A 20,298-nucleotide genomic window follows, 5' to 3' on the forward strand; every position below is an offset into this window, starting at 1 on the left:
CAAAACTTCTGTTTTTATAGTTTTGGTGAAGGCCAAGGAGCCAATAAAGTATTGGAATAGATCTGATTATTCTAGGAAGTATAATTCAATCTGTTGTTTTTCACACAATTAAATGTATTTGGAAGCATATACCCATAATAATTATGATCTAGTCACAAAGCGTGCTCATTATCTGTGTTGAATGCTTTATTAAAATGAATAACCAAATTACCGTCAACTCATGTAGCAAATGATTATTATATTATGTTTTTCCCCTCTCATATTGAGAATGCATTAAAATGTTAATATAAATCATTATCAACAGTGTTTTGTATGGAGCCTATAATGTTCCTGATCTGTTTTCATCTTGGTCTTACAGTCATTTAAGTAGTGTACAATGCTTGGTTCAGGAGCTTTAGACCCTAGTGGAACTATGCAAAAGAATAAAGTTACTTAACTGAATCTGTGTGCTCTGAACTGGATTTTATTGTTCATTATTAAGTGACTTCTACGGTGACACAAACATTGTGTTTGAGAGAACTAGTGCTTTTAAAGCTAATAAAAGATGTTTTACTTGATGGAATTACAATGGCGTGACATAGACAATACCTACAGACTCCAAGAGCATTGTTTTGATATCGGGTCACATTATAGTGAACATACAATGACATAGCCATGCCTTCTCAACCTCAAAACTCTACTGCAGACAGTGGCTTGCACATTTTATCACTAAATCCCAGTGAGCCTTTTCCAATAACTAGAGTTCCTTGTCCCCCTTCTCCTCAAGTGTAAGTAAAGAGCTGTCAGTTGCCAGAGATCTTGCTATTATTACAAGCATAGAGCCAGGTAGACGGATCTAAAAAGAAGGAAACAATAGATCTACTACATGGAATGTTGGTGTATTTTAAGATTCCCAGAGAAAGACCCAAGGAAAGCCACAAACTGCTGCCTAAACTACATGGAAGGCCATTTTCCCCACATGAACTTTTCTATTATGATTTTCCTTGGAGGCTCTTCTTCAGGTCTCACTATCATTAAAGGAAATATGGGTGGTGAAACTTGTATTTTGTGATGCCCAGGTTATAGAATTGTTTCCCAAGAAGATTCATCTGACGCAAAGCCTCATTTTTAGAGGCTTTAATGGATGCAACCCACTCTGAAAGTCTTTTGACTAAAAAGTAGGTTGTCAAGAATTCTAAATTAATTAATTAATATAAAGCTAGGACTGGGCATCTGTGGCTCTCTAGGTGTTGTTGGATTAAAGCTGCCACCATCCTTGACCATTTGCCATGCTGGCTGAAGCTGATAGGAGTTACAGTCCACAGGTTCACCAACCATGATATAAAGAATTTCTTCCTTGGCTTCTAACACCAAAAACCAATGTTTTTTGGTGAAGCACACAGTCTCCTGTATTACACTGATTAGGATAGGGTGAGAAGTTGCAAATGAAGATGAGAACCACTTTCTTGACCAATCAAGGTGCATCCAAAATCTGATGCAGAGCTATTGCTTTTGCTTCCTTTTGTTAACTGCATTGGCATATGTGCAATTATGGTTCCATACACATGATCTGCCTTGGTGGATCAAGATACGTCATTTAGGAACAGAGAGTAAAGATTCAAACATCAAAACTATGGGTTCATAGAATCATAGTTGTAGCCAACATTATTCATATTCAGAATGAGATTACTCATGTCTATTAATTTCAGTGGGTCTACTCTGAGTATGGTTCACACACACACATTCTGACATGTATTTCTGACTAGGAGAGTCAAGATCCATTATGCACAGTAGAGTTTCAAAAGCAGTTTTTTGATACAGCTTTGAGGGCTTCTGTTCAAAGATAAAAAAAAATAGAATATCACGCTGGGAATGTGCAATCTTTTGAAGGTGTTTAAATCAGCTCCTTAAGATGAGTGGGAGGGAAGTAATTTGTAACATTTGCATACTGCAAGATTTGCATTCCAGTACATAGTTACCAGATTCTGTTAAACAAGGACTATTTATTAAGTAAATTGCTCTTTAAGGATTTCAGAGATGGCAGGATATAATTTGAAGATGCCTTAAGCAAATGTATTGCCTTCGTTTCACCTTTTGCAAGTGATGCAAAATGCTGCTAAATATCAAACTCTTCGGCTTTCGAAATTCGTTTGCTGAGATTTGCAGGAGAGGACCAACTTCTGTGTCTGTTGGGAAGGACATACAACAGGGCCTTCTTGGTTGTGGGGCCTGCTCTATGCTTTCCTTTCCTAGAGGAGCCTGCTAGAGTTCTTCCCTGTAGATTTTTAAGAGTCAGGTGAAAACCTCTAGTTCAAACCAGCAGTTGGCATGTGATTTGAATTAAAAAAAAACTTTTTCTCTGCTATATTTATTGATTAATGTTATTTTACTATGTCTTATGAGTTATTGTGAACTGCTTTGGAAATTTCTGAATTGGAGAGTGGTTTTAAAAAAATTGACACCATTTGACTTTTTTATTGCTTTATTGTATTTTGTATTTTTTTAACAAAACCCCAGCTATGTCTCCTCAGGAGGAGTCTTCTCCAGTAACATGTCTGAAAATTTATTAGACAAATAAATAATAAGCATATCAGTGGGATTTTAGAATGCTTTTTTCAGACTTCTCAAGCTTAAAAGGCATATAAAGAAATAATTTCCATTGATATTAGTAGAAGAGCATGTCCTTGCTTGGGATCACAGGCTATAAAGTTTCAGGATCATTGTCCAACACCTTGATCTTAAATGCATGTGTTGGATTAAGTCCTACTGTTATTAATATAATTTAGTGCCAGATAAGTTGCATGCAAGAACTGTGAATTGGAGAGGGTTGATTGGACCTTGGTAACATTAAGAGCAGAAACAATGTATGAAAATCAACACACTTCCCTATGCAGAACCCAGGAATCTGCTCATATAAAGTCAAGAAGGGCGCTTCAGATAATATAAATATGGCTCATAGTGAAATCAAACAGAGCTTATTTTACCCTTGCTGAAAAATCGGCCTCCAATAGCAAATCTGTGGTTTGTAAATTACATTTAAAAAGGAATGCTTATGCTGAAACAGGTATTTTTTCAGATTCTACTGGCATTTTGTCAAATAATTATATACAAATAGTCAGATAAGGAGTTTAACACAGACCTACAAAGCTATGATCCTTTATATCTCTACTCACTGTATGAAGTATGAATGAAAGCTTTACTAAAGGATTATTAAAATGTTCACCAATGAATCTCTTGCAAATCCAAGGTAGATTAGTCTTTCCAGACTTGAATATATCTATCTTGTACATAAAATTAGCTACTTGTCTGTCAACCACTGTAAATACATATTTGAGTATAAATGATTTTGACATTGGATATATTCAGACTGAATTCATCGTGTAACCTTCAAATGATTTCAACACAAAATTTAAGCATGGAAAGCAATTGCTTTAGTATCTATTGTAAAACTTATGAAAGAGCAATTTGATACATGACTACTCAGAAGTAAGCCCCACTGAGTTCAGTAAAACTTACTCCCATGTAAGTGTATGTAGGCTTGCAGCCTTAATGTAGTTAATAAAACTGTATCTTTGGCGGGGGCGGGGGGAGAGACTGGGTTAGTATTGTATTTGTATAGTAGAAATATATCAGGCTTGGTACATTGCCTCACTTTTTTATTCTTTGCATATTTGCAAAATTATTTCCAGCAGTTGTGTGTTTCTGGGGAAGAAAGCAAGGTTTAATAGGTATCTACATACAATGTGTACCAACTTTTCTAATGTTTTCATTTTAACAGTGTGCTGGAGAAACAAATTTATGCTGATAAACATCAATAACATATTCTTTTAACAGATTGCTTAGAATGAAAATAAAGCCCAAAGCAATGGCTATTCCTTGTGTCATAGTAAGTATAAGGATTTCATTTTAGTAAAATCTTGCCTAATAAAATTAAAATATTGCAAATAAATTTATTTCTAGTGCAGTTTAAGGAACCATTATAAAGAACACTTTGAGTATGACGTTTAAGCGATATAAAGAAGGCAAGCATCTCTGTTTATACTGGCTCCATTAACAGATCCAATAGAAATATGTGGATTTTGACCTTAACCTTCCATATATGGTAGGTGTCTATCCCATGATTTTTTATTTTTTTGCCAGCGCTAAGCAAATAGAGACCCTTGGTGTATCAGCTTAAGACTGTTAGGCACAACTTTTTTGCTTGGTGGAAAGTTTTATTGATAGATTTTCTTCAGAATGTGTATCAGCTGGACATTGCAGCCAGAAGGTATTTTCTATTTATGAGAGTTGTTTTCAATCACAAAGTTTGTTAATGGAAGGTAAGGCTATACTCAATATATGATAACAGAGTCTGAAACAAAATTATGAAAGTGAGTCGGAAACCAGCTAAGGCATTTGAACTTGTATAAGTAAGTTATGTGTACAATTCACAGTGTTTATCTCCTTGTGAGAAAATTATTTGTATTGTGGAGGAGGCTGTGCTTATTTATAAATGTATATCTTATGGTGAGATTGGTTTAAATAGCTCAGGATAACTCTGTTATTGTGGGTGGGGGGCACTGCTTCTCTGGTGATGTGTAGTTCGATTTTTTGAAGAACGGTAATTGTATTAAAATATCATTCTTTTAAAAAGACATCAGTTACCAAAAATATTCCCACTAGATTCTTTCCTAGCTTGAGTTTTTATGTACACAAAGGACAGATAAAAACACAATTAATGTAAAAAGACACTGTGCACCACCAAGTATGAATAAGGATGAGGTGCAATTGCTCTAAAAATGAAATCCAAGTCGAAGTGTGTTTAAATGATTCATTTTGCCCACCATCATTTGTATCTGCACATTATGAACTGTTGAAAGGTTTGTGGTTATCGTGTCAGATTGCTTGATGTTGGCACAGGGCAGGGTTTAGTGTAGGTTAAATATTTCTGAACTGACTTTTTATGTGGATATTTTTGCCCCTTTCCTTACGCAGCAGAGGACGAATCTGCTACGCGCGCCCAAGTCAAGTTCAGACGTGAATGTTGCGTGATATTATTATTATTATTTTTGTAAAGAGTGGACTCGATCGTCCCCTTCCTTATGGAGCTTCTCCCGGCTGGATCCCGCGTTTTGTCATCCGCTCCGGGCTTCTCGTAAGAAACCTCACTTAAAAGAAACTGCCCCGTTCAGAGGGGCTTAAATCCGCCCCCCCCCCCAATATCCCCCAAGGCTCTCGGCTGAGGAAAGCTAATTATGCTCTCTCTTGCTCGGAAGGTGGAGAACTGGCTTTTCCCGTGCCTCTTCTCCGAAGCTATAAATGGTTTGGTGGTGATGGTGCCTCAGAAGCAGCAGCAGCAGCAGAGAGAGAATGAGTGAGTGAGAGAAATCCCGCGCGCTTCTTGACAGGGCGCGCTCGGGCCGCATTCTTCCCCCACAGCTGTTTATTCGCATACCGCGGGATCCTTCATTTGCATACCCAAACTGCTCGCCAGCAAAGGTTTGCCTCTGAGGCAAGCCAGCCCAGGGCTCTCTCGGTCCGATTGTGTTAGCATTTATTTATTTTTTAAGGACAAGAGAATAGCTGTGGTTTGCATTACAAATAAACAAAAGGGGGATAAGGAGGGAGAGAGAGAGAGAGAGAAGCCTCGAGGCAGACCTACAAGACTGGGCAAAAAAAATAAAATATAAAACCACCTATATGGAGAGGGGGAAGAGATGAAGATTGGGCTGCTGCTGCTGCTCCTTTGTCTGCTCAGCCTCCCCACAGATAATATCTCCGGCCGCCTTCGCTGAGGAGCCGAGCGGGAGAGAGAGAGCGCGCGCGCCGCGGCTTCTTCCCGAAGCGACGTTTGAGCGGGAATTTCGGAGCGGCGGCGGCGGCGTCCTCCTCAGAGCTGGGTGCTGCCGCTGCCGGAGACGGGCCCCTCGGTGCCACTTCCGACTTTAAGCCTTCCTGGGAAAGCCCTCGGTGGCTGTTTTCAATTTCTTCGCCGAAGACACAGCGCCCTCCCTCAGCTCCGCTCCCCACAGCCACCCCACCTCTCCCTCTCTCTCTCACACACACACTCGCTTGGCAGGCACAGCCCGCGGCGGCGGCGGCAGCAGCAGCAACAGCAACAGAAGTCAGTCAGTCCAGTCAGCCTCTCGCTCGCTCCTCAGCCACCCTCTGCTCTCAACTCGGATTTTTTCCCCTCCAGACTGAGCTGCGCTTCTGGTCGAGGGGGGACTTAAAAAATAAAATAAAAAGTAAAAACTTTTTTTTTTTTAAAGCCCAAACCAGGCTATAGAGAGAGAGAGAGAGCTTTTCACCTAGGAATTTAAAAAAACAACAACAACCAAAACAAAACTATGTGAGCAACGGTTGGTTGGGCTTTAAGTTAAGCGCCAGCGTGAAGGCAGCCCATAATACTTGGTGGATGCAGCAAAGCCGTTCACTGTAAGTACGAACCCGGCTGTTTCAAAAAGTGCATGGATTTGACAACAGCTGCCCCATCTTGCAAAACAGGGAGAGAGGACACTTTTTTGTTTTTGTTTTTGCTTTCAGACGAAAAGCACCTTCGTCCGTGGCCTGTTTGCAAAACAAGTTTGTACTTTTCCAAGAATCTCAGTAATCTTCCACGCCTGGATCTCCTGCACGTTTCTTTCTTTTTGTCTGTCTGTCTCTCTCTCTCTCTCTCTCTCTCTCCCCCCCCCCCCGCAACTCCCACCTCCAATTAATATCTAATATACGTCACTTTTTGCAGTTAATTGTGTTTCCCGGTTCGCTTCGTAGCCTCCCCACAAATCAGATGCTACATGGCTCTCAGCTCTTTATTTGTGTTCAACTTGCGTTTTGTGCCTTGTGTTTGGGTTTTCTAAAGTGTTCGAGGGTCAATGAAAATAAAGAACACAATGCTGAGTGATTATATATATATTCTATGAATTTTTATAGACCTGGCTAAAAGGCACAAGAATTCAGAAGAACAGAGAAAGGGGGACATATGGCAGAGACTGACAGCTCTTGCCGAAGCAGGAAATCCTGCTTAATATGTTTAAATGCTGGCAAAGCTTTGCTGAACCTTAAAGGAGGGCTTTATCAAAATGGCAAAATAAACAGCTCCCTGACAATATTATATATGACGTTAGGTACTGCTGGAAACTCAACACTTCGAGTTAGGAAACGACCTCTTTAAAGCCCAGGCATACTTTACATCATGTTTATGAATCTCCTTACTCACGAAATTTATAAGAATGTTTTTCTTGAAGCTGTTTTATGAACGTCAAAATATTCTTTAAAAAACCCCAAAAAACAACAACCAGCCATCAAATTATATAAAATTACCCTCGAGCCCAAATTTTAGGTGCACTTTAATGGGGAGGGGGAGTGCAGAAGTCACTTTTAAAGCCGATAATAAATGTAAGTTTATCTTTTAATGAAAGGAAAGTCCAGATGGTCAGCTTTAGGATAATTTTTTTAGATCATCAGAATGGTGTGTGTGTGTGTGACTGTTTTGTTTTGTTTTTTGTCTCTCTTCCCCCTCCCCTTCATGCATACTTTCTGGAATCTGCATTTTAAGGTTTCTTGGAGGTTTCTTTCTACTAGCCTCAAGAGAATTATGGATTTCATAAATGCATGATGCTGCGTGTGTATAAAATACATATTAATGGAATTTTGGCATTACCTGAGGTTCAGCTTTGTTGCTTAATGACCTATCTTTAGCTTTAGGAAGCTGAAAATCCAGCACAGTGACAGATTTCTTTTTTAAAAAAACAAGCCATTGTTTCAGTTGTGGTGATCGCAGCAGGGGTTAACACAGATCCAAATGAGAGGGAACAAATGAGTGGGGTTTTGTTGAATGTTTAATAGTAACTAAAAAGTTGTTACACAAAGTGCAACATATGATGTAGTGCTGGGCATGTTTACTTGGAAGTAAGTACCATTGTGTACAAAATAAGAGACTTTAAGATTGCAACTTCTAAGTTACATTTATGTTGTTTCAGAAGCATTGTCACAATGACATATGTCTTCTGTTTTTAAATTTCAGTGATATGTCAAAATTTCAGATGTATTTAGGGAGATTATCATTATAATATTCTGTTTGGGGGATTGATGCACTAATTTAATCTAGTTTTAATAATATGGTTACAGTTTTAAAGCACATGGTTTAAAAAAGTGCATTTAAATACTTTAGCATTTGGAGGTAGCTCTTATTGAAGATTGGCAGGGTTTTGTAAAATACTGAAGTTAAGAATTGTGGTTTTCTTCATTTTTTAAATTTCCATTTCTGTCAATGTTTTATGTTGAAGATGTTAACTTTGTGGGGAAAAATGCAGTTTCAGATATAAAAAAAATATGATTAGAAAGTTCCCATTGTCTTTACGATTTCTGGTTTAGATCACAACTGTGGTTGAAAGTAAGTTACTAACTCACATGTGAGCTATATTTGTTTGAATAAGCATAGCATTTTTTACTTTGATTTTTTTCTTTCAGCTGGAAGAAATGTTCTAAATTATAGTCATTTTATAAGAATTGCTTCTAGCAAGTGAAAAAAAGGCTGGAAAACCAATAATTTAGACAAGTACCTACATTTTATTTGTTCTATGGTGCTGAGATTTAGAATCCCTTCCCATTTACAGTTTACTTTTCGCAGAACATTATTAACTTTTTGGCTTCATACATGATTTTCTGTCAGATGCTTTTGATTTGTAATTTACCAAAGTATAATAAACAGTGCAAAAGTCATGAATTTTCTCCTGCATCTTGAGCTCTGTGGTAGGGAAAATGTGATAAAATGTGTACCTTAAGTCTTGTTTGATGATCTCTCAAAGCAAGTTTGCCTTCTGGAAATAATTTCTGGGGTTGAAGAGCATGGTATTAACAGATTTAATGTGGCTATTCAGTGGATTGGTGGAGTACTATGTGAGGTTTAACAAAATGAGAGCGACAAATTGAACATCAACAAAACCTACATCTGTGAAGAATTATAAATTTAATTAGAAAAAACCCAAAATTAAAAGATCTCATTAACTAATCAGAATTAGACGTTACTGCTTTAAGATACTTAAATGTCATTTTGGTGTTATTTAAGATGCTAGTAGCTTTGCTATCACAATCCTTTCTTTTTCATTTTAGAAATACTAAGAGGCAATGTTAGTCAAACATCTTTTAGCCTTTTAAAGCCACCTCCTAAGTAGTAATCATGTGATTATTCATAAGGAGCAGTAAGTTTTATTTAAAATATTGTTGGCCTGATTTCCCTGTGCATGGCATTTGCTCATTGTAGCAATTCTCCTTCCCATTTTTAAAGTATTCTTTCTTGAGTAAATTTTAATTATTGCTGTAATCTTCCTACTTGTGTAATAATTAATGAGCCATAGAAGACCATATACTTTGTTGGTTAAGGCTGTATTAGATGACAGTAGATGCAGACATATTATTGTAGCAGTAACGGTGAAACGCTATTCATACATACCGTATGTTGCTTTCCAAAAACTGGGCATCCTAAGTGCAGTTACTCACTGCACTGTAATTTCGCATCCTGCATAAAAAACTGAAAGCATGTAAAGTGTAGCATTTTGTAAATTGTAACTAATTTCACCAACATCTGTGTCTAATTGTTGTCTGCATTTGCATTCTTGAGAGTAGATTTATTTTTCCTGTACCACTATGTGGATTCACTTGACCAATCTAAGTAAGGATTAGTAGTTTTAAAGTTATTTTGATTAAAGAATCATTTTTAAATACCATAACACACAACACATGGTTTAAATAATCCTTAAAAGGAAAAGGACTGTAACTGAAGTATGACGAATGAAAATGAAGGTCTTGGATATGAACTCTCACAGCTTATAGAATCTTAAAAAGATATGCTAATATCTGCAGCATATGAGATATATACACACTAGTAGTTATTTAATAACAGAGGTAATAGAATATTTCATTATCTATTTTCAGAACAATTTTTGTTCATTGTCTGTAATTTACAAATTATATTCTATAACATCAGCAAAATAATATACAAAACATTAATACATATCACTAGAAGTTCAATTAAAATTATTATATTTAAATGGCCCTCCATATTGTTAATAAGAGATAACTGTTAAGTATGCATCGTTCCCTCCTATAATTTATTAAAGGTGTACAGAAGTACAAGGAGAGAACATATCCTAAAGCCATTCCACCGCAGTGTCTAGGGTTAAGAGTAAAAAGTTTCCATCTTACACTTGGGTCCTTTGTATTTTCCTTTTTAAAAAATGTCTTAGCTGTTGCAAATACACATTTCATACTCCAGTTTGATTTGGTTTGCTATGGTCTATTAAAAAGCACACTATGCAGCATTTTAAATACCTTTGGGGGGGGGGAGAGTTACAGTTTTCCTATCTGTGTTAGTACATGCTTTTTGCTATTGTGTGTAACATTATATGTTGTCTGGCTGCTTATACGAGTGGTGTACTCCTGCTAAAGTAGTAATTCTGTCTGTGATTAAAAATAACAAAAACTAGAGGCACACAAGTGAGATTTTCCTGGATGACTTTTATGGCACTTAAAATGCCTCATCTTGCTTGTCTTTGTTCTGTGATCATGTAAGAGATGTCAGTTCAGGTTGGGTGGAATTCTGAATTCAGACATTTAGACAATGTATGTCCTTGCTGGGGAAGTTTTGTTTGTGCTTTCAAGCCAGCAGCCAGTCTTCACCTGGGCTTTATCACCTGCTGGCAGTTGTTAGTGGCCTTTTTGGCGTGTGTGTGTGTGTGGAAACTGGTATCAAAGGCTATTCATTTAAACACAACCTTACACATTTTTTAATAACATGCAACAGCACTGCACTAAACCAGTGAGGGTCTAGATTTCAAACATTATTGAATCTCTCGCCCACCCTAGTCCAAAGAGTGTACATTCACAGAGAATGCAAAAGAGCAATTCATGACCACGGAGTTCATTTTAGAAATATATTTTTGCGTACTGCTCGTATTCATTCATTCTGAAGTGTATGCTCTTCCTTTTTAGTTTAACTTGATTGTGGGGAGAGGTGCAGATAGGAGGAAGGGGAATTTCTGGCCTGGATAAACATAAACATTCAGGAACTTTCAGTCAAATTATAGGAGCATAGCATTGCATTTGACTTTAAATCCTTCAGTGTTGGTTTGCAGTCTTCAAAGTTGGCAGGAAACTGGACTTGCAAACTTAAATGACGGAGTGGAAGGAGGAGGGAGGGATGAAAAGTAACATGATAAGGATAAGAGACTGTCAAGAGTTAAAGGAGTGGGAGGGTGATGTGTTTCAGCCAGTGATAACAAAAACTGAAAGATCTTCAGAGGATGCTGGGGGAGAGCATTAGGGAGCTTCTTCCCTTTGCTAGATATATTTTGTCTGTTAATAGCTACCTTACCCAGGCACCTCTTCGTAAACTACCTTAGCAAGACTGCTTTGCATGTTGATTGGGGGAGGGGAAATCCAGTGTGCAGCTGTCATAGGCCAGTGATGAATCACTATCCCGTCATTTGGCTGCCTTCCCCATGACATGGGCAAGGGGGGGGGGGATAGACCTGCTGGAGGAAACAACAGTTGAGGCTTCAATTTAAAGACAATATGTCTTTCACTGCAGCAGTAACCCCCTCCTTCTCTTTTGGTTAAAAGACAGCATTACCATCCCCAGGAAGATTTCTTTGTTTAGTTAGATTAAGACCTGACATGAACGTAGAATAACAGAGGCTTCTATTTGTGTCCCTGGTTTGCAGGTGCAAAAATCCCAAACCAGTTCAGATGTTGCTGTTTCATCCATTTGCAGGTAAGGATAAGATCAAAGTGGCCTTTCTGTAGGGGGAAAAACTACTTAGAATGAAGTTATTTTACTCCATGTGAAAGACATATGAATGATATTTGATTGTTGTTCATTTTAAACTGGAGAATATTGTTTCACTGCTTTGAGAAGTAATTTAAATATGCACTTTTAAATAAAGGTTCTACTCAGCACTAAAATGTTTTATAATTCATGTATACACTTCTGTGTATTTTAAAATTGTTTGGATTTGCTCATGAAAGTAACACCAGTAGTCTAGCATTTAAAAGGACTCCAACTGGTAATTTTTAAATGGAGCATTATTAGTGAGAAAATTTGTAGTGTGAAAGCAATATAACTGTGGAAAGTAAAATACATATTTATGTTAGAAAATGTGCAATGGAATTCTGTGCACGCTTCCTTGGCAGTAAATTCCACTGAGTTGAGTGGGGTTTACTCTTAAGGAGGTGCACAGCTTCAAGTATACTGTGCAAACTTTTCCTGATAATATTTAATCCAAAAATATTACGAAAGCAAAATATGTTAACATATTGTAAACTTTGGGCTTAATGCAAACTGATACTTCATTACATAGAAATGAATCAAGTGTTCCAAAACTTTCTTCATGCCGAAGGGCCCTTATTCTAGAGTACATGATTTGAACATTGCCCCTTAACTATATTATGCAGATCTTCTATTCAGTATAATGGAAGTTGAGTATTATAAAAGCTATTATGATCAGGAATCGTAAGCACAGTTAAAATACAAGAGAGGCAATATATTCTATAATATATTGACAATTTGCACTGATTCTCTTCTTGTTTCACTTTAAGTGACAGTTCAAGTACTGCAAAGTGCTAAGGCATACTAATGCCTGTATGGATTCACTGTATATTGGCCTTATCCCTTTTCAATTGGGCACGCTTTATGTAATCCACAAAGCAAACAAGAGAGCAGACATAATAATGTTTTAATGCTGCATTTGTTTCAACGGAAACAGAAGAACAATTAAGTAGTTTGCCAGAGTAAACACATACATCAGGAATATCTCATTCCTTGTCAGTTGAGCGTAGGTTCAACTATTGCTTCAAGTGTTTTATTTGGTTTGGAAGCCCATTAAATCGTAATTGGGTGGTAAATTATATGCAAGCGAACAGTGTGACTGTATTGCACTTGGGATGTGCTTTTCAATGCATTTTAATTTTTGTCTCTAATTTTGTGCTTTATAAAAATGTGTAGACAAGCAGGTATAAATGTATTTTAAATCTGTTAAGGATTGTGTATTATACAGAGCCATTATGAAATGAGTGTATGAAACGACTCAAAAATGTAAGGCAAACTAAGGAAGTAATAATGTATATGAAATAGTAAAATCAATGGTAGGACATGGGTTGTACTTCCACAGTCAGATCTGAAAGCAGTAGTCAATTTTTCTACTCACTTTTTTTTTTAGGTCTATGGAAATGCAGGATCTAGCCAGCCCTCATAGTCGACTAAGTGGTAGTAGTGAATCTCCCAATGGTCCAAAACTTGATAATTCTCACATAAATAATAATTCCATGACACCCAATGGCACAGAAGGTGAGTTGTTGGTGGGGTTTTTTGTCATATGATGGGTTTACTTTAGACCTCAGTTTTCACTGAGATGGTAAATGTGTGTCTGGACTATGCCACTTCGGACTAAAGGTGGGGGCTTTCATGACAGAATAATCCTTCATACAACAACAGTCTTATGCACATAGACAAAACAGCATGTCAGGGAAAGTATCCTTCAGCTTCCTGTCAGCTAGCTTTCTATCTGGTGGATTTTACTATTATTTTGGATGAAGGAGCTCCCATCTGGAAACTGAAATGGTAGAGCCTTTACACACTAGTTTACCACCTCAGATTGCCAGGCCTTACCTTTCTATTAGATATGAAATACTGTATAACTAGATAACATTCCAATGGTTATTCATGGGCACTTACTGAAGTTTGACTATAGCAATGACAGTGATGAGAAACATCTATCAAATGAGTTATCCATTTACCCACCATTCCCAAGCTCCTTACCCAAAACATTTTTTTGGTCTGAGTTCTAACTGAAGACTATTTGGGTTATCAGATTATACTTTTAGCCTCCATTCCCTCTAAACCTAATGGAGCTGCATTGTATTTTGTCAGATAGACCATTTTTGTCCCCTTTCTCTAAATTAAAATAATGCAAATTTGTATCTTTAGGATTGCAACCTTAGTCAATATTAATGACTGACCACTGCCTTTTGGATAAAGACATCTGATTGAGGATGTAGTCATAGCATACTTACCTGTGAATAAAGATCTTTAAACACAGAGACTTGATTCCAGACATGCAGAGGACTGTGCTGTTTATCTTTTTTTGTGTGCGCATACACCACTGACTTCTGATTTTAAAATTGGAATGTAAGCATACTGTTTTATCTTAACAAAATCCAGAAAACTTTTCCTGTTGATAAACACACTTACATCAAAGTTATGTTTTAATGTGATGGCTCCAAGTAAAGAGAAAAATGGTGCACTGGTAAGGAGAAAAAGAACTCCTTTAATAGGACCAACCAATATGTTATGAAATTGTGATTTCCCCAGAAGTCTTTATCAGGCAAGGTATCCCCCAGAGCAAGGGACAGTGGGTGCATGAGGAAATGAGGAAAAATAAAAAGGGGTACAAAAATTAGTCTGGATGTTGAATCAAGGTTATATTTTAGAGATTGTAGACTGCAGGAACACAGCCTGAAGCACTGCCCTTTAATTAATGAGTTAACAATTTTAAAAAGAAATGGAAAACTTCTGTACATTTTTGTACGTATTCTTTTGGGACATGTATGAAAAAGGTACTAGCTTTTTCATTTTCTTTGCAATTTTCCTTTAGGTGACATGACTCTGCTCAGCACTGCAGACTGGTTGTTAAATACTAATACACAGACCACTGCAGGTTTGTGTAGTAACGGTGAATGCACAGTTATTAGCATGCGTTTTAAGGTTTGCAAAATATTAAAAGGTTCTGACTGATTGTATCTAATCAAAACTGGAAATGCTGTGGTTTGCCCTCATTGATAAATAAGCAAAGTCATAACCCTTTATATGATTTCCATAGGTAAACTCTCTTGAACACTACAGCTTCCAATTTGGCATGCATAGGGTTAGGGTATAAATATAGTTTTCAAGCAAAATGTTAGCACAAAAGCCAATTTTTAAATCGGTTGCTGTTAGGCGGGATAGGACTTTGCTTCACAATTACTTATATAGTAAAACTAAGGAATACACCAAGAGCTGTTTTATCTCCTTAAAATGAATTTGATGTTTTGTGTGCTGGGATGTATTACTTACCCTTGTCCCTATTTGTTTTCCTTTTGTTTATCTGTTGGGGGTAGAGGATAATGATGGTCTAGGGCAGACAGTTAGATAGTAACAGTAACTTGGAGGCGGGCAAGAGAGTATAAACTATTAAAAGGAAATCTTACTTTAAATAAAAGTATTTTGAAAAATCATAGGATTGATGGATATGCTGTTAGTGTTTGGTTTCCACGTGCTTCTCTTGAAATTAATGTACATAATGTGTAATCTGCTTGTTTGCTGCATGTGAGATAGAAAGATGTCACTGAATAGTCAGGTGGTCGACGTCTGATGGTAGAATGGATCAGTTTCTAATGTGAACTCTGATGTCACTCCTATGGCAATCTTAATCCTGTTACAGTATGTGTTTTAAATTAATTCTGAAGTAAAGTTAAGTTTTATGTCATTATAGACAGGTCAAGCTGCTTTCACTGATTTTTTTTAATGTACTAAATAAAACAGCTCTGTCCAAACCCCATATTCTTTAATTCCTTTCAAATGTGCTGCAGGAGGATGTGGTTGATAGATATCTATCTGTTAGTAGCTAATATTTTTCACTTCACACTTAGTGGTTAACCTTTTACGGCAAGAAATTGGGATGTAGATGGGTGCCAGTGGTCTGGTATAATCAAAGTTTAGTGTTGATTCCTGCAGCATTAGTTCAATAATGAACTAAATTATAGAAACTCCTTGTTGCAGTATGTGGAAAATGTTACTTTCTTAACATGATCCTCACCATATTTCTGCAGAAGGGCATCAGGATGTGAAAGTATTTAATTCAGCATTAAGTATAGTTGCAACTGAAGTTTATTCATTTACTTGTTTAACAGAGACTTAGCCATTCTTACAATAAATCAGTTATAGAAATAGTTGTATGCCACATCTAATGGGCCATAAATTCATGTTAGGAATATACGAAATTTTAGTTTTCATCTCGCTCAAGCGAGGGGGGGGGGGATAATAATTGGTAGTTGGTGGAACTGCATAAGTGCTTCCCAAGAAATAACTTTTGTGGATAATGAATGTGAACAGAATTTACCAATACAAGATGGGATGTCATGATTGGCACAAAAAGCCTTGATTGTTCAACCAGATAGTGGGCATTCTGGCAACAGTCTATCAATATAGAACTACCTAGTGCAAGATGTGAATACTGAAGGGAATAAGCAAATTTGAGTTTAAATCAAACTGCTAACGGCATGAAGTGCCTTTTTAGGATGTAAGTAGCCATGATTCTCAGAATAAGAAAAGAGAACCATTTCCTCAATTGCTTTCTAGACGATGGCTAGCAAACATAGTACACTCAATACATGTTGGACTACAATGCCCATCAGCCCTTATCAGCTTCTATCTGATCAAAAAAATGTATGCTACATTCACTTCGCAGTTAAGCTGAGGTGTGTACATTTGAGACAGGAGTTGCATATGCATAGACGAGAGTTAGGATGGTGGAGATGCATGGAAACAAAACAGGTAATGCACATTGGTTGAAAATATCCCTGCCTCCTCTCTGGTGTGTACAGCAATGTGCAAGTGTGACTTGAAATTTGAATTACAGATAGGTAGCCGTGTTGGTCTGCCATAGTCAAAACAAAAAAAATTCCTTCCAGTAGCACCTTAAAGACCAACTAAGTTAGTTCTTGGTATGAGCTTTCGTGTGCATGCACACTTCTTCAGATACACAGAAGTGTATCTGAAGAAGTGTGCATGCACACGAAAGCTCATACCAAGAACTAACTTAGTTGGTCTTTAAGGTGCTACTGGAAGGAATTTTTTTTGTTTTGAAATTTGAAATGTGACTTAAGCAAATATGATGTTTAAGCAGAGGTTGGATGGCCATCTGTTATGGATGCTTTAGGTGAGATTCCGTCATTGCAGGGGGTTGCGCTAGACGGCCTTCGTGGTCCCTTCCAACTCTGCGATTCTATAATTCTATGAAACACAATTAGGAAGAACAACCTCACTGAATGATGGGTGTTGTAGTCCATAATGTCTGCAGTGCACCTGGTCTGCTATACCTGCTACAGAATATATATCTCTTTATTAGCATATATATATACTGTGCTAAAGTTGTCAGTTGGTTTTAATACTGTGGTAGACTAGCTGATATTAAAAGTTCTGTTTGGCTTGTTTTAATAGAAAATGGATAACTGTATGTGGCTGTTGTATGTGCTGTTATGGAATGTGTTAAGTATGTGATTTATATTTACGTGTGTACTGCTTCGTTGCAATTACTTCTTTTATTGTATGCCTGCTTATGTAGTGTTATTGTGAGAAATATTGCTCAATGTTGTATTGGGCATAGATACCTTTCACAGGAAAGTTACACTGTACTCCTTAGCCCAATATCCCCTTGAGCAATAGGTACAGCTCGCAAGATGAATCCATTTTGTGAAAGGGATCCTGCTGTAGGGCAGGCAGCTTGGACTTGATAACCCACTGAACTTTAGAACCTAACACACACAATATATTATTCTGATGCCAGCAGATCTTTTGGGGAGTGGCTGTGGGTGCTTTATAAGAATTAATGTATTTTAGGTGGTAGAATTCTAACACCCTGGCAATAAATGCAGTGGGTGAAATCCAAGAGCTATGGGGGCAGTTTCTATGCATTCTAAGTTGCAGCTTCTGAGTTTACCTGCCTATTGAATCAGTTTATGATACCCAAAACACTTTTTATGGAAGTCAGGGACTTTTTGGGGTGGCCTCTGAGGCAATATGTGCTTGGAAGAGGAGACAACAAGTATTTGATCTTTATATCTTTTCACATCCCACATTGGGACAGCTGACCTAAAAGCTATTTCTGCAACAAACTCTGGCAATACATGTGGGAAAGTTGTTCTTTAGATCTGAAAGGAATATGGTTTGCATTTTCTGAATGAGTCATTTTATAGGCAAGACATATCTCAAGTTTTATGTTTCATTTATTGGACTGAAGGTGCAAGGTGTTAGATTCTACTGTGTATCTTAAGGAAAGAGGAAGGATAGCATTTGTTTTTATTGCAGGAATTAGGCTTTTTGTAATATTGTTTTAAAAACAATAAAATGGCTTATTAAACATGTGTGTGATACATCTTTCTTTTCCCCTTTTTCTAATTGAAAGAGCAATCCAGTGCAGTGTTTGCACAAACTGTCCACAGTTAAATCATATAGTAATATCTTGTTCTTTGAAAGCATTACTTGTGAAGGTGCATCTATTTTATTGTATTTTTACACTGTCATGTCTTTTTATACAAGAATTCATAAAAAAGAATACCTGTTGCTATATAATATCTGGAAAAGATACAGAGATATAAATGGGGGGATCAGAATTGTTACCTCCTTTAAAACCTAAGGCATGTTAGGAAGAGATACATTTTTTTCTCAGAATGGATCAAGGAAAAGTTATATGTGTTGCCACTGTTCATTGATACCAAAGTTCTTGATACCACACCCCTTGAAAATTGGTTAGACAAATAGTTTAAGAACCCTTAAATTATTAATTTGTGGAATTAATTTCTGCATTCTCAGAGTATGTGCAGATATAAACAACGAGCATACAAACCTTTATGGTAAAGTTACTCAAGCATTTTCAGCTTCAAAACTTACTCTTCTTTTGGAGCCCACACTCTACATAAATAATATTTTACGCAGATGAGCATACAGACACCTTTGCATGCAATCACAGCACTGTCATTATGGAAAGGCTAGAATGAGATTTTGTATCTCTTGCTCCACTCCTAGTAACATGTGCAGCAATTTAACAGGAGATGCTGTATGTTCAAATATCAGAACCCTCATTTTCAAATCACAATGGGATGGTGAGGAAGGTGCTGTCACCTCACAAATTCAGTGTTGATCAATAAGGGTCCTTGCCAGGTCCTAGAGAGGAAGAAAGGCAGCGCCTACTAAAGGTCCTATCTGTCCCTATAACTTGGTCCATTCTCACATCTGAATGGGCTCTAAATATTGAAAATAGAATAATAATAAAATATAAGGCTAGATTCAGCTACCCTGTTCCACTAGTAGAAGCCAGCTTGAGGACCCCTGCTAGTGTAAAGGGGCTTTCTGTCCTTCCCCCCCTATGACTCTCACCCCCCCAAAAAAAATCCACTCTGAGAGGTCAGAAGACTTCCCCACCTCGACCAAGGTACAAGGGACAGAGGGTAGGTCATTCCATCAAGCAAGCAGAAATGACAGAACAATTTCTTCATTGCTCTGTTGAATTCCACCCACATACTTTAATATATGCTTATTGCAATGGTTTTATGTGGACTTTTAAAGTGTTATCTAACATGGGGCATTTGAATGAGGTAATTGAAAATTCTAATAAATAAATTAAGAGTGCTATGAATGTCCAAGAAAAATAATATGTTCACTGAATATCACATATACACACATTCTGGCTCAGTATTATTATTATTTTAATACATGCTAGCGCGAAGTCATCCATTATCAAACCTTGCAGTATAAGAAGGAATGGGAAATTATGGGGTATTCGTGGACAGGAAGAAATTTCAGATTAAATTTAGGGATACTTTGTGTTGTTCGGAGGCTGAGCCTGCTCTAACGTACTGTCACTGCATGCAACAGGGAGAATGCAACAGGGCATGCAAAAGGAAGATGCTTAATTGTGATGGGTGACAAAAACGTCTTCCAGTTTTTCAATATATTTTTGCTTAAACTTCAATAAGTCAAACAAATTTAACAATTAATGTATTTATTTTTAGTAAACAACAGCAAAAGACTACGGGTGGTGTCCAGTGTAGACTCAGTAAATCAATAACTGGCCCACTGAGTATGACTAATGTTGGATACCAGCCCAACAATTTTATTGTGGCTAAATGTTTGCAGGTCAGAATCCTTTTCAATGTACCTGAATTCATTAGGCTTAATAGTACCACAAAATTTCTTGCTATTTTTGATACAGCCAACTAACATAGCTGTTCCTGAAGTTTATTTTCAGTAAATATCATCAATAGTAAATCTATTTGGAAAATTGAATAAAGACAATAAATATGAGATTTAGGTCTGCAATTGTATTTCTTTTAGTAGTAATCTCCATAAACACAAAGATCTATCTGCATAAACTGTTCATTGTGCATACGACTACAATGCATTTGTGCTGTCAGATATTGTAGTACTTCAGTGGTCTGTGGGTCTCCTCAGATTTGTGTGGTTGTACATGCAGCCAATTTACTGCTGCGTCTGCCACTGTTAGTTCAGCATTACTGTAATGAGAATAA

The 20,298-nt window shown here is 37.1% G+C and overlaps 1 protein-coding gene and 1 long non-coding RNA gene across 11 annotated transcripts in view; one reads left to right on the forward strand and one right to left on the reverse strand.

Annotated features, from left to right (window-relative positions):
- Nucleotides 1-2,483: 2,483 nt before the first annotated feature.
- LOC309374743 lies at nt 2,484-5,796 on the reverse strand. Its single transcript, XR_014170706.1, has 3 exons — nt 5,655-5,796; nt 3,627-3,681; nt 2,484-2,534 (listed from the first exon to the last, which is right to left on the reverse strand). It is a non-coding gene; the product is annotated as an uncharacterized lncRNA (long non-coding RNA).
- Nucleotides 4,743-20,298, forward strand: part of EYA1 (EYA transcriptional coactivator and phosphatase 1) — an 82,960-nt gene continuing 67,404 nt past the window's right edge. Inside the window, exons 1-5 of one of the 10 annotated variants that reach the window (XM_081919733.1) lie at nt 5,180-6,396; nt 6,505-6,543; nt 11,682-11,731; nt 13,176-13,303; nt 14,610-14,672. In XM_081919733.1, coding sequence (XP_081775859.1) covers nt 13,180-13,303; nt 14,610-14,672 — 187 coding nt within the window. In that variant the 5' untranslated portion in view covers nt 5,180-6,396; nt 6,505-6,543; nt 11,682-11,731; nt 13,176-13,179. Of the gene's footprint in view, nt 5,114-5,179; nt 6,397-6,504; nt 6,544-6,668; nt 7,870-11,681; nt 11,732-13,175; nt 13,304-14,609; nt 14,673-20,298 lie in introns of those variants that run through there. The other 9 variants (XM_081919728.1, XM_081919726.1, XM_081919729.1 and 6 more) reach the window with 9 other exon arrangements.

Source organism: Podarcis melisellensis, assembly GCF_964234715.1.
Source record: "Podarcis melisellensis genome assembly, chromosome: 7".
NCBI classification, from domain to species: Eukaryota; Metazoa; Chordata; class Lepidosauria; order Squamata; family Lacertidae; genus Podarcis; species Podarcis melisellensis.